This window comes from Hippocampus bargibanti, linkage group LG10 (assembly GCF_051943395.1).
Source record: "Hippocampus bargibanti isolate YZ-2025 linkage group LG10, ASM5194339v1, whole genome shotgun sequence".
NCBI lineage: Eukaryota > Metazoa > Chordata > Actinopteri > Syngnathiformes > Syngnathidae > Hippocampus > Hippocampus bargibanti.
The window spans coordinates 8,157,907-8,172,160 of NC_142743.1; the positions used below are offsets into that span (position 1 = coordinate 8,157,907).

At 43.1% G+C, this 14,254-nt stretch overlaps 1 protein-coding gene across 1 annotated transcript in view; it reads left to right on the forward strand.

Annotated features, from left to right (window-relative positions):
• The window catches only part of LOC148892273 (alpha-1,6-mannosylglycoprotein 6-beta-N-acetylglucosaminyltransferase B-like), a 132,927-nt gene that overhangs the window by 49,950 nt on the left and 68,723 nt on the right, over positions 1-14,254 (forward strand). The window contains exons 4-5 of the mRNA XM_089006642.1: positions 10,377-10,486; positions 12,264-12,340. Of these exons, the coding sequence (XP_088862768.1) occupies positions 10,377-10,486; positions 12,264-12,340 (187 nt within the window). The remainder of the gene's footprint in view (positions 1-10,376; positions 10,487-12,263; positions 12,341-14,254) is intronic.

A 14,254-nucleotide genomic window follows, 5' to 3' on the forward strand; every position in this document is an offset into this window, starting at 1 on the left:
TGATAAATTCCTTAATGGAGCTTGGTTGCCCTCTTTTGGCTCTTTTTGGTGCAACATGACGTTTTCAGACCAAACAAGCACAGCAAAATGCATTCACGTGATGGAAGGACTGCTACAATGTGTCCTTTTTTTCGGTCAGGGGCGTTCCTTCGGTGACGCCATGTACGGACTCGTCACCAACTGAAAAAGAAGACTTCCTGAATATTCAGCGCGAGTCTTAAAACGTAAAATATAGCTATATGCGGTAGAATCTTTTTAAAATATGCTCAGTAGAAGCCATTTTACAAATTCTAGACACAACTTGTCCGGAGACGTCGGTTGTCCTTTAAAGGACAACCAACACCATTTTTTTGTTTCCTAACTGACATCAGAAAAAAACGTTTTATAGCGTCTAAAATACAGTGAGACCTTGGCTTACGAACTTAATTGGTTCCCAGACAGTGTGTAAGGCGAAAAGTGTGTATCCCCCCCCAAAAAAAAAAATCCCATAGGAAACCATTGAAATGACAATAATCCGTGCCCAGGTTTCCATAAAATATAATTTTCAAGTAAGTAAGCCTTAAAACTACACACAATTTACCTTATTCTATGTATGATTGTCATGATCTGGTTAGCGACCAACGGGTGGCGCTGTCGGCCCCGCCTGCACATGCACAGGTACCGGTCGTTTCCAATCAGTCACACTCAAAAGGACACCTGGCACGACCATTCGGGGTCGGGTAATTGTTAAATGTCATTGAATGCTGTTGAACACATTGTCTGCTGTTGGATGCAATTGTATGCACTGTGTGCAGTGCATGTGTTTGTTTAATCTTGGCAGACTTTTAATCTTGGTTTTCTTTTGATACTATTTTTTTCCATTCAGATGATTTTGATGTTTTACATTTTGTTCCTGCTGACTTTATTTTAATACAATTTCTCAGATACAACCTCCTACTCCCTCCTGCCTTCTTTTTGGGATCCTCACCCGCCATCACCACCTTGCAAACCGTGACAATAATAAATGTGCTATTGTATTGTAAGAAAGTATTGAAAGAAATACACGGCACTGTATAATAAAGTCACTTTATTTACCTTTGTCGTGGTCATTGATGACTTGATGGAATGGCGTTGGAGGTTGGAGGTCAGAGGGAATTGCTGTTTGGAAAGAGAGTCACATTCCATAAGGACTGTAATTAAAGAAAAAAACTACTGTAAAATTAAGTCGTTTTATTTACCTTTGTGATGGTCATTGATGGCTTGATGGAATGGCAGTCGGAGGTCAGAGGGAATTGCTGTTTGGAAAGAGAGGCACATTACAAAAGGACTGTAATTTTAAGAAATAAACTGTACTGTAAAATAAAGTTTTATTCACCTTTGAGATGGTCGTTGATGGCTTATGGAAGGAGAATCACCTTCCATAAGGACTGTTGGTAACTCAACCTCTGGTGTGGCTCCTCTGCTTCTTTGGGGACTCCTCATCATTTTGCTGATTAAAAACCTCTTTATTGATTCCTGTTGCTTTCTGACTTGTAATGTCTTACACAGCTGAGGCATCACATTATCGTTCATCATGTTGATGATTGTCATAGCCACAGTCTTTTCTGGATGGAACTGTTCGATAAAAGCCTGCACATCATTCCACTTTGCCAACATTGCCTTGATGAGCTCACTTGATGCTGCAGCCATCTCCTCCTCCTCGCCCTCAGATGTTCTCGAACCATCCGTTACTGGCTTTAAAATCCTCAATAATCGCCGAACTTCCAGGTTGCCGCATGGCGATATTGCGTTAATTAGCCGTGCTTTCTCGCATATAATTGCTTTACTCACGCTGTCGCAGGATAACTGCTTTTCGTTAATCCAAATTAACAGAAGTTTTTCAACTTCTTCGATTGCCCGAGACCGTTGCTTTGCATGGAAACACCATTTGCAACAGACGCACCTTTGATGGCTTCTCTGTTGCGTAGAATGGTAGCAATGGTTGACTTAAATCCAAGATGGCGCCGCGAATGGCAGCCTCGGTCACACGCTCCCTAGTATTTACTAGTGCAGCGTGTTCGACCGGAAACAAATTCCTTGTGTTTTCTACATACTTGGCAATAAAGATGATTCTGATTCTGAAAAGATAAAAAACAAGATATTCTAAGCATAATAAAAAATGTCAGAAGACTGAGGTGTATACTGTAACTGTGCAAAAATGTGGATCCACCAGTCATGACGGTCATTTACAAACTTGAATTTTACAAAAAAAACAATCAATATTATATCAATATCAATATTCCAGATCGGTGGCCATAAATGGTTGCCTATCCGTGGACGAATATAAATGTTAATGGCGGGAAACGAGCTCATTTAAAAATACTTAGTCACTGTTGAAATGGAGTCGATCAATGCTGACTTTGCACGATTTGCGGGATGTTCCCTGGCTTGGTCGCCAACCGATCGCAGGCGCAGACAGACAATCAATCACACTTAGTGTCCTTGAGAGTTTTGAAATGTGCTTATAAATACAATTTGTTGTTATTATTATTATTATTATTTTTTTTTATTATTATTATTATTATTCAATTTTGAGTCATTAATTATCCTGATCTGCTTGTGTGTGGAACGTGAGAGGAAGCGAGAATGAACCATGAAGCAGACATGTGAAGCACTGTTGCAGTTCATAACTGTTCTTATTATTTATTATTTAGTTAGTTATTTTTGTCCAATTGTTGTGGAATGGGCTGTTGATCAGTTATGTCCTGAAGCAGTCGAGGCAAAATGGAGTTGCGCTATTTGGCCGCGATCCTCTGAGGCGTTGTTGATTCCGTTCCAACGAGTTTGCCGCCTGAAGACATAAAAGCATGACGTCAACCGTTTGGAAGTTGAGCTACACGCAGACTCACAACTCCTCAAGGCATCGTTTGCCTGCTCAGTCCAAACCTGCCATGTAAACGAGAGATGAGAACATGAGAGATTTAAAGATTCCTGTAATAACAACAATAAAAAACAAGAATAATAATAATAATTAAAAAACAGCCCATTAATTTTCTGCATGCTTGATCAAGGAAATGTCGTCAAACGCCCACTCTAATGAATATTGCACTAACAAGAATAACAAGAGGTTGAGCCTGTCGTCTATCTTTATTTTCTTTCCAGCCGTAAAGATTATCTCCCGGCAGGCATACTTCCACAGCTTGCATTTATTTTGACTCTTTTCAAGCGTCTGCTGCTGGCACATCATCCTGCCCACGCGTGCATCAACAACCCGATTGTATCATTGTGAATAATTTTGAGATCACGCTGCATTTAGGGGGGAGCATGAAATTGATGAGGATTCAAGCCATCTGCTGATTAGACAACTCATAGACACACGACAGCGTTCAAGTGCCCGCTGAAATCAAGTCATTAAAAAGGAGGTAATGGGCACTGCAGCAGAAACGAGCATGAGCAATAATGAGGCTGTGAGAGCTTATTTTTTTGCATGAGATTCAACCAAGCACATGCTAAAACTATACAATCGGTGCACAGACAACTGATTCAACACATCTTATCTTGTGAATGAAGAACCCTGTCATCCGGCAGCGGAAATGGCAGCGCAGGTCCTTTCTATTTCACGCTCCAACCAAGTGTCTACCAATTTGTATCCCTCGCTAACACTAGTACATCTGTTTCAGATGTTAAAAATGGAGGTCGGGGGAGGACGGGCCTTGAGATGTGCTACAACAGTTCTACACGGCTTTCATCACATCAATCCTGTGTTTTTCCATCACAGTTTGGTTCGGGGGGGGCGCCACAAAAATGGCCAAAATCCGACTTCAACGGACAGTCTTGCACACTCCAAGAATCAAAACAAGGGCACAGAAAATCCTACTGGACCCTCCGCACCCTGCCCACCACCTTTTCCAGCGACTCCCCTCCGACAAGCGCTACCGATCCATGCGCACCAAATCCAGCAGACATTTAAACAGCTTAACTCTAAATGTTAACCCAAATATAACTGCATGGTGCCTCTTTGCAATTTTTTTGATGATATTAGTGCAGCCTGTTCTACTGGAGACAAATTCCTTGTGTGATCTCCATACTTGGCCAATAAAGATGATTCTGATTCTGATAAAGCGAGGGAACAAAAAAAGCACGCGATGTGGCACGAGCCAACAAAAGTCCCAATAAAATGAAGTTGTTCTCCTGCATTTAAATCACTCTGCGTGGACATGAAATCAGGATTAAACCCATAAGGGGAAACATCCACATTGCGGAATGGGCGCTGTTATTGCCATACCGAAAACAAAGTTTCTAATGAGCTTTTTGGGCTCCAGTACATTAAGCAGCATATAAGTGTACCTGCAAATGTCACTTCCTGTTCTACTGCTGCGCTCAGAGTTTTGAAGTGTCAGCACTGGGACACAGAGAGGCCTCTCTCTCTCTCTCTCTCTCTCTCTCTCTCTCTCTCTCTCTCTCTCTCTCTCTCTCTCTCTCTCTCTCTCTCTCTCTCTCTCTCTCTCTCTCTCTCTCTCTCTAGGCCTTTATTTTCATTTCATTAATTTTGCCGTACTAATTCACTGTTTACCTTTCTACCGCCAAAAGCAGTGACCATATCTGTGTATCCCCAAAAATAATTTCCCATAGGAAACCATAGCTCAGTTGATATGGCACCGGTTTGGCATAAGGGAGACGAGGCTTCACGCTAATGCCTACCCCATACAATGATGAGAGACAATAAATGGAATGACATGCCGGCTCAGACGTCGCCCGGCCAAACAAGGTCTGCGTTGGGTGCTGGGGAACCAGAGCACCTTGATGAAAAATGGGCTACTGGAACAAAGCGGAGATGGATGAGATGCGATAACATGGCTCTGTTGGAATGCTACTACCCTAGTCAGAGGGGTTACATGCGGAGAATGGGGGCTGAATGGTTACTTCGAAACCCACAGTCACGGTTGACCACGAAACAACTAGTAGCTCAGTGTTCCAATATCTACAAACGGCAATTGCTATCACAACTTGAGATTGATGAGGTACAACACAAATTCCGAGGGCCCCAGGCTGCCACATCAGAGGAAGAGGTTCAACCAGAGATTGGGAGGCAAGCCCCAATGAATGACGAGATTGGGAAGCCAGCCCCAATGAATGAAATGCTGAGTGAAGCAGCAACTGACCTGAGAGATAAGATCATGGCAAGAATGAATACTGGGCAACTAAGACACAGATTACAACAGCTATGTGAAGTACCACCTGAAAGTCTCATGGAAACTGTGAATGCAGCACTGAGAACGATCCCGACCGGAACGATCACGGAAACCAATGAGCTGATATAAATTTTTTATGTAAATTTCTCCACTGTGAGACTAATAAAGGCATATCCAATATACGCCTCAGCATCTTTGCTACAAGAGCTACCATGAGAGCCACGAGATTCATTACCCACCATGGAAAAGACGGTTGGAGGGTAAGATCAAGGCGGCTCTGAAAGATGTGAGTCAATTGACGGAGACCCAGAGAGGTGCGAATAAAAGGCCAATACCCAAGACGTACATGCAGATAACCATACCTGAAGCACTCGAAACTGCCAAACAAAGGCTCCAGGACTTGTCCAGTCGCCTAAAGAGGTACACGAAAGAGAATGAGGCCAGAAGAATAAACAGGCTGTTCGCAACACAACCTGCGAAAGTGTAGGGTTCTAACAGCAGAGCAGACCCTCCAAGGCTGGAAACTGAAAGATACTGGAAAGGCATATGGGAGAAGGAGGTCGCACATAACAGCAGTGCACAATGGCTGGTGACTCTGAAAGAGGAGCACAGCAACCTCCCTGAACAGAATCCAGTTACCATCACAGCGGCAGACATACAAGAAAGAGTCTCAGGTATGAAAAACTGGACGGCACGAGGCCCGGATATGGTCCACACCTACTGGTTAAAGAAACTCACAGCACTCCACGAGCGCCTAGCAGCACAAATGAACCAGTTGCTGACGGATGGGACTCACCCAGGATGGCTAACCGAAGGGCGAACAATCCTGATAATGAAGGATTCCTCAAAGGGTGCAGTTCCTTCCAACTATCGGCCAATAACCTGTCTCTCCACAACATGGAAACTCATGTCAGGCATCATTGCAGCTAACATAAGTGGACACATGAGCAAAGCACAGAAAGGCATTGGTAGAGATACTAGACGTGCGAAACATCAGCTGCTGGTTGACATAACAGTCGCACAAGACTGCAGGTCCCGACATACCAACCTGTGCACAGCCTGGATTGATTACAAGGAAGCATATGACTCGATGCCACACACATGGATCACTGAATGCTTGGAGTTGTATAAGGTCAACAGGACCCTGAGAGCCTTCGTTGCAAACTCGATGAGGATGTGGAACACCACACTTGAAGCCAATGGCAAGCCACTAACGCAAGTGTCCATCAAATGTGGCATATACCAAGGTGATGCACTCTCCCCACTGCTGTTCTGCATAGGACTGAACCCCCTCAGCCAGATAATCGCCAAGACAGGCTATGGATACCGCCTCAGAAATGGAGCTACGATCAGTCACCTCCTCTACATGGATGACATAAAGCTGTATGCTAAGAGCGAAAGGGACATAGACTCCCTGATCCACACAACCAGGATCTACAGCAGTGATATCGGGATGTCATTCGGGCTGGAGAAATGTAGTCGTATGGTGACTAAGAGGGGCAACATAGTCCACACTGAAGGGGTCTCACTGAAGGAACAATAGCAGACATTGAAAACAGCTACAAGTACCTCGGTATACCACAGGCCAATGGCAACCTCGAACTAGCAACAAGGAAAGCGGCTATGACCAAATACCTCCAGCGGGTGAGGCAAGTCCTCAGAAGCCAGCTCAATGGCAAGAACAAGACCCGGGCAATAAACAGCTATGCCCTGCCAGTGATCAGATACCCTGCAGTAATAATAAGGTGGCCAAAGGAAGAGATTCAGACCGCGGCTGTTAAGACCCGAAAACTCCTCACCATGCATGGAGGGTTCCATCCCAAGTCCAGCACCCTGAGACTGTACACAAGCCGTAAGGAATGAGGCCGGGGACTAGTGAGTGTGAGAGCCACTGTCCAGGATGAAACATCCAAGCTCCATGAATACATCAAAGAGAAGGCTCCAACGGATGATGTACTCAGAGAATGTCTCAGACAATGGGGAACAGAGGATGAGGTGCTGGAAGAGGGACAATCATGGGAGGAAAAGTCCCTATATGGGATGTACCACCGAACCATAACAGAAGTGGCTGATCTCAAGAAGTCCTACCAGTGGCTAGAGAGGGCTGGCCTAAAGGACAGCACAGAGGCACTCATCCTGGCTGCTCAAGAGCAGGCCCTGAACACCAGAGCCATAGAGGCAGGGATATACCACACCAGACAAGACCCAAGATGTAGGTTGTGCAAAGAGGCACCTGAGACAATCCAACACATAACTGCAGTGTGTAAGATGCTGGCAGGGAAAGCCTACATGGAGCGCCATGGTGGCTGGCATAGTCTACCGAAACATCTGTGCGGAGTATGGACTGGAAATCCCAAGGTCAAAATGGGAAACACCTCCCAAGGTAGTAGAGAATGACAGAGCAAAGATCCTGTGGGACTTCCAGATACAGACTGACAAGATGGTAATGGCCAACCAACCAGATATCGTGGTCATAGATAAAGGGGAAAAGAAAGCCGTTGTCGTGGATGTAGCGGTCCCGAGTGATGGAAACATCAGAAAGAAGGAACATGAGAAAATGGAGAAATACCAAGGGCTCAGAGTGGAGCTGGAGAGAGCCTGGAAGGTAAAGGTGACAGTCACCACCACCATGGGGGACAGACACCACCCATGAGGGGTGAGACGAGGATTTTATATACAGTAAAGTCTCGTTATATCGATATCGGATATATCGATAGTCCCGGTTATATCGATACTATTTTTATGCACGCACGGAGAAAATGACATGCAAACAGGGTCGGATATATCGATAGTCCCGGTTATATCGATATTTTTTCGGACTCCCTTGAATATCGATATAACGAGACTTTACTGTATATATATATATATATATATATATATATATATATATATATATATACCGTATTTTCACGACTAAAGAGCGCACCGTGTGAAAAGGCGCTGTCTCATTTATGTGTGCCATTTCTGTATTTAACACACACATTGGGCGCACCGGATGAAAGGACGCAAGTTTTATATACCGGTACATATCCTCTACTGCCATACGGGCGTCCGCCTTACACAACATACAGGCGTATTTAAAAAACAGATCGGGAGCAAAACTGAGTTTGGTAGTGCTTTATTTATTAATGACAAAGTAAGAACATTTTGTAATCATCGCTCAATAGGCGTCGGCATGGTAAAAACAAGCACATTACCGGTAACAGAATCGAACAGTTGCGCTAAATCCAACATGGCAGGTTCGCTTTCCTCACTGTCAGTTACTTTCTGTGCCATGCAGCTCCTCGGAAATAATGCCGGCTTTTCCGAAAGCTCGAACCACCGTGCCAGCAGACACGTTAGCCTAAGCATCCACAATCAATTTGCAAACTGTGCCGTAACTCGCCCGGCGCTGCCTACCACTCTTCGTGAAGCTGTGGTCTCCTTCGGTCATCCATCGCTCCCACGCCGCTCTTGCCTCACTTTGAACGGCCAGTTCACACCGATGTCCAGCGGTTGGAGTTCCTTGGTCAACCCACCCGGAATCACAGCAAGCGTAGCGTTCATCCGCTTCACTTTCTGCTTCACGTTGTCTGTGAGATGCGCTCGCATAGACTCACAAATCAGAAGTGACGGTGATGTGTGGAAAAAACCTCCCGGTCTCCTTACATACACCTGCCTCAGACACTCCTTCATCATATCCTCGTCAATCCAGCCCTTTTCGGCTTTGTGGCTCGGCTGGATGCGCTTGTCGGCGATGTGCTTCTCGCAGTAGGACCGGAAGTTCGCCAACTTTTCTGAATAATCCGCCGGCTGTTGCTGCGCAACCGTAGTTCTGGTCCGGATGGAAAAATGGCACCGTTTCATAAAACGCCAGCACCAAGACGGACCTCCTCGGAAATGTTCAATTTTCATTTCCTCCGCTAGCGTTACTGCTCTGTGTCGGATGGTGACAGTCAAAATGCTCCTACGCTAATACGCTAATACGTCCGCACATTCGTCACACTGCACTACAGGGCGCACTGCACATTTTGAAAAAAATCTGAGACGTTTATATGCGCCTTATGGTCGTGAAAATACGCTAGATATACAAAGACAGACATATCCCTATATCACAGCATATAGGGATATAGGTATAGAATTAGCAGAATCTTTATCCTGTTCTACTTCATTTTTGTCATTGTTTTCAGCACAAGCTGGCGTGGAGGGCATGCCTCCTCGGTGATGCACCTGTTTCTCATTACCACTCAAGTTTTGGTGTGAATTTCAGGACTGCCAAGCTGTCGAGTCACTTTCAGATTATTGACCTTGCGTGCTGTTTGCTCAATGGAAAATTTCAATAGCTCATTTATAATGATTGTCGCTCTTGTTTTGATTTGAGTTTTATTATTCAGTCAATGTTTCAGTATTTATTGTTCAATTGTTTCGTGTAAATCAACTTTTGCATTGTGTATTTTTTAGTTATCAAAGTTATCTTGCTTTTTGAAAGGGTTGTTTAGTGCTTGCGCTATTTGTTTATACTTCTTGTTCTTCCTGTAAATAAATATTTTTTGTTAATTTTTTTGGTCAGAGTCCACATTTTTCGGATGCGTTTACCAGTTTGTCCTTTATTCGTCTCGCAGTGGAAACATTTACATTTCACAGCAGCAAAGTTATGAAAGTAAGAGGAAAGGAAAGAAAGAAGTAGAAAATCAAATAAAGTAGATGCTGTAAATCCAGCCACTCTCAGAATCAGAAAACCTTTAATAGTCTTACAATGGGGAAATTTGCATTTTTTTTACATAACAAATAATGTGACAATCCAAAAGACACAGACAGTCATTCAATCTTCAGCACTTTCTGCAACCTCTTTGTTCCATGAAGCCGTTCTAGATGAAAGAGGAGAGATTCAAAGGGTCATTTTCACCGGTGGATTAGAGACTTCATGGTGCAATGTGCCTCATGGTGGAATGCTGCCTACTCGGGTGCCATCTTGGACGACACGATAATTCGCATGCCCATATATTTCCACCAAACAAATTGGCAGTGTAATTTTATTGCAGTGATACCACAATACTTTTTATCCTCAAAATAAAAAATATTGGCTAGTGCGTAGTGGCAGGACTGGGTCCCGTTACTATTATCCTATGTGTGGGGCAAATAATGTAATACTTGGCTACGATTTGAATTCAGATTTGTGTTTGCTTGCCAGTTTTGCCGATTACACTTTGAGCCGATGTTTTTGTAAGTGTTGCTGTGCACCTGCAGGTTTCAACCAGCTGGCCTCATGGAGATGATCCAGACTATCGCTCAGAATGTCTCCAACATGGCAGTCCGAGTGGAGCAGATACTGCAAAACAGCATTATGCAAGGAAAAGGTACAATCATCCGGTACAATCAGGCGACCGTGACGCACAATAGATATTCTGTACTCACCACAGTGACCTGAATTGGCCCATCATCCAAAAGCGTTTTAGTTTATCACTTATCTTGGTTGTAAAGTCATAATTATTGTCAATATTTGTGAGACCTAAATCTTAAAGATCTATTTTCTAAAAATGTAATGTAACTTCTAAAAGTAAAACAATCTAATAAACATGGCTGTGGAAATTTCATGTTATGACTGGAGTTTAGAGTTGATTAGGTTCAATTTTGTTTTCTTTTTATTTCATGACTCCATTGATGCATAACTCAGCAACGCCCAATTAGCAGACCTTTACAATGTTATCAAAGCTAAATTGAATTTAAAAAAAATCTGCTTTATTCATTGAACTCTCGAGTGTACATTGCTAGTCAAGCTTTTTGTGCTGCTTTGGTTGGCGAATAGGTTTGACCTGTAAAAAGCCTCATGTTGAATGTTTGTTTTGCGTGTTTCAGTAAATGGAGAAAAGCCTAGGGGCGAAAGACTTATTTACATTAACATCTTAGCTTCATTGAGAGAGGGAGAGTAGAGAGACAGGGGAACGAGAGAAAGAGAGAGGATGGGAGTGTCGTTTGGAGAGGGATGAAAACACAGAAAGGCAACATTGGTACATCAACAAACAATTTTTGCCCCATATCGGCAGCATAGGGTCATTTAACCAAGTGAATCAATGCATGCACTCGCTGGTTTCAGCTGAACTGGAAGGTCCAGTGAACACTGTACATTCCGTCGGGGTGAACTGTGTGCAGATTATTGCCACTGTCCATCCTAAAGTGAGGTGAGGGGCACCGAAAATGCGTCACGCGAACCTAGGGCCACATGGCTGCAGCCATGTTGTAAAACCTGTGTTAAATGAGCTGAGTGGTAATGTCACGATGATTAATCGCCATGTGGATCATTAAAGTCAATCTGTACATATTAACACTGGGAACATAGGCGTTGGACTAATGAAGTCCATTATTTTCAGAGGCTTGGGTGCTAAGTGGGGTGGCACAAACTCAGTCTGGAAGGACTTCGCTTTGCCAATTCCAGTCTAGCTATCTCGCTATCTCACTATCCATCTATCCGTCTATCCTTCCATCCCGCAATCTTGCTATGCCACTATCCCTCTATCAATCTATCCATCGAGCTCACTATCTATCCAGCTCGCTACCTATCTAGCTCGCTGGCTTTCTAGCTTGCTATCTATCTCATCCTCTATCTAGCTCACTATCTATCTCATTATCTTTCTAGCTCTCTATTTATCTCATCATGTATCTAGCTCGCTATCAATCTTGCAATCTATCTCGCTCCTGTCAATCCCGCTATCTCTCTAGTTCGCTATCAATCCCGCTATCTATCTAGTTTGCTATCAATCCCGCTATCTATCTAGTTCGCTATCAATGCCGCTATCTATCGAGCTAGCTATCAGTCCCGCTATCTATTAAGCTCGCTATCAATCTCTATCTATCTAGTTCCCTATCAATCTATCTATCTATCTAGCTCACAATCAACCTCGCTATCTATCTAGCTCGCAATCAATCTTACTATCTATCTCGCTATCTATCTCGCTATCCATCTCGCTACCTAGCTACCTAATACACATACACACAAAAAATCATTAAAGGACAAACCACCAATATCTTTTACCTGTCATTTTTTTATTTAAAAAAAAACAATCTGTCTTTGAGAATCTTGCGTTTTTTTATGTGGGGTGGCGACAGTTCGTCAAAGACAAATGTCTCTCTTTTCAGCTGTGAGAGACGGGACATCAAGTCAGTGCGAGGTACCAAAAGATCCCCGCTACCCAGAGTGTCCTGGAAAAGTGGATGTAAGTGTGGATTTGGGTTCCATTTGGATTTTGACTGTCGAAATGACTCTGGACTGTTAAACTCTTTTCTTTTCGTACATGAAATCTTGTGTTCCTCCTTTAAAGGACAACCGACGTCTCCGGACAAGTTGTGTCCATAATTTGTAAAATGGCTTCAAATGACTTCTACTGGGCGTATTTTAGTAATAAGATTCCATCGCATATAGCTAGATTTTACGTTTTAAGACTCGCGCTGAACATCCAGGAAGTCTTGTTTTTGAGTTAGTGACGAGTCCGTACGTGACGTCAGAAAAGGACCGCCTCCTGACCGTAAAAAAGACGCAATGAATGTATTTTGCTGTACTGTTACGCCAGAAGCCGCCAGCAGAGGGAGTGCAAGCTCCATGGAAAGAATTTATCAGCCTGTGGAAACCGGCTGATTCGCCATTTTTCTGCCTATTTTGTGGGACGTTACATTGCAGTCCAGATGCCTCAAAATGACACGGAAGGACTTCTTTAATCGATGGCAAACATGTATGCTTTCCTCTTCAGAACTATTTGAATCATATTCATAACTGGATGTGTAACAAGAAAGCATATTCTCCGAATCTGAAGCCATTGTTTGGATTCACAAGCAATGCAAGATGTCTTGGCGTGACGTCATGAACTGGGGGCCGGACTTTCTGAAAATGCCCAATTCGCTGCTCATTTTTTTGCAGATTTTGGACACTTTAAGTCATTTTATTGGTGTTTTGCATTTGAATAAAAATATCATACTGCGTGTTTTGGGTATTTTAGAGGCTATAAAACGTTTTTCTGATGTCAGTTAAAATCACAGAAAAGTGACGTCGGTTGCCCTTTAATTGTATTTATTTACTTTTTAAATAGGGCTATGAAGGAATTAAAAGGTTGAACCGATTATTGTCGCATTGTCTCTGCCATTGCCATTCGTGGCCACTGTAATCCACTTGTCCTATGGACTTCGTACACATCAATTTTCACTCCTAAAACCACAGACTTAATTGACACGTTTGCAGTTATATTGTTCAGCCGTTTGTTCACATTAACGTTTGAGGGATTTGCAAGCTTTGATGCGTTTGAAGCAGACAAAAAAAACAGAGCAGTTTCGCAGCTGCAGCCGTTTCGAGGGATACTGTTTATAGTTTGATGGCCCAATGAGTCTCAGACAGACTTACGTCTGTGTAAGCTCTCAGTCGTACAGGAGTGGTCCATCGATGAAAAGATTTCTTCAGCCGTCATCTGTACTTCTTTGAAAAAAAAGAAAGAAGTACAGATGACGGCTGAAGAAACCTTTTCATCTCAGATAGACTGCATGTGTTGCTGAGAAAGCTGTGAATCAAGCGCAGAAGGCTCCTGCTACCTCATTACTACATTACAAATCATTTGGAATTCTTTGTTCTATCATATTAACTCATTCACTGCCAGACGTGCAAAAATGTCTCCACTCCAGTGCCAGGGTTTTTGTCATTGTCACTCAAATTCCAAGACCCACGGCATATTGAGTTTGAGGACTACATAAACATTCAATGCAGCGTTAGGAACCTAAAACACTCTTCTTTCATCAGAAGAAAAAGGTTAATTCCTAAATTATATGGGTCTGGAGTTATATGAGCTTGAAAGGCCCTCTTGTGGAAAGGAAATAACATTACCAAAGGCCATGGTCAGCGCTTTATCGGGACCCAAGCATGAAAAAACTAAACCTGAACAAATTTGGGGATTGTGCTCTATATTTTCAATTCCCGAATAAATTTGTGAATAGCAGTGAATGAGTTAAAATACTTTGAGGGTAAATTTAGGGTTTTCATAAGCTACAAAATAAAAAAACAAAATGTTTCTGGTCACAGATCCGCAGGATTCAAATGAAAAAATCAAAGCGATTATAGAGGCATATCCCCTCGAAAATAAATGAATTTT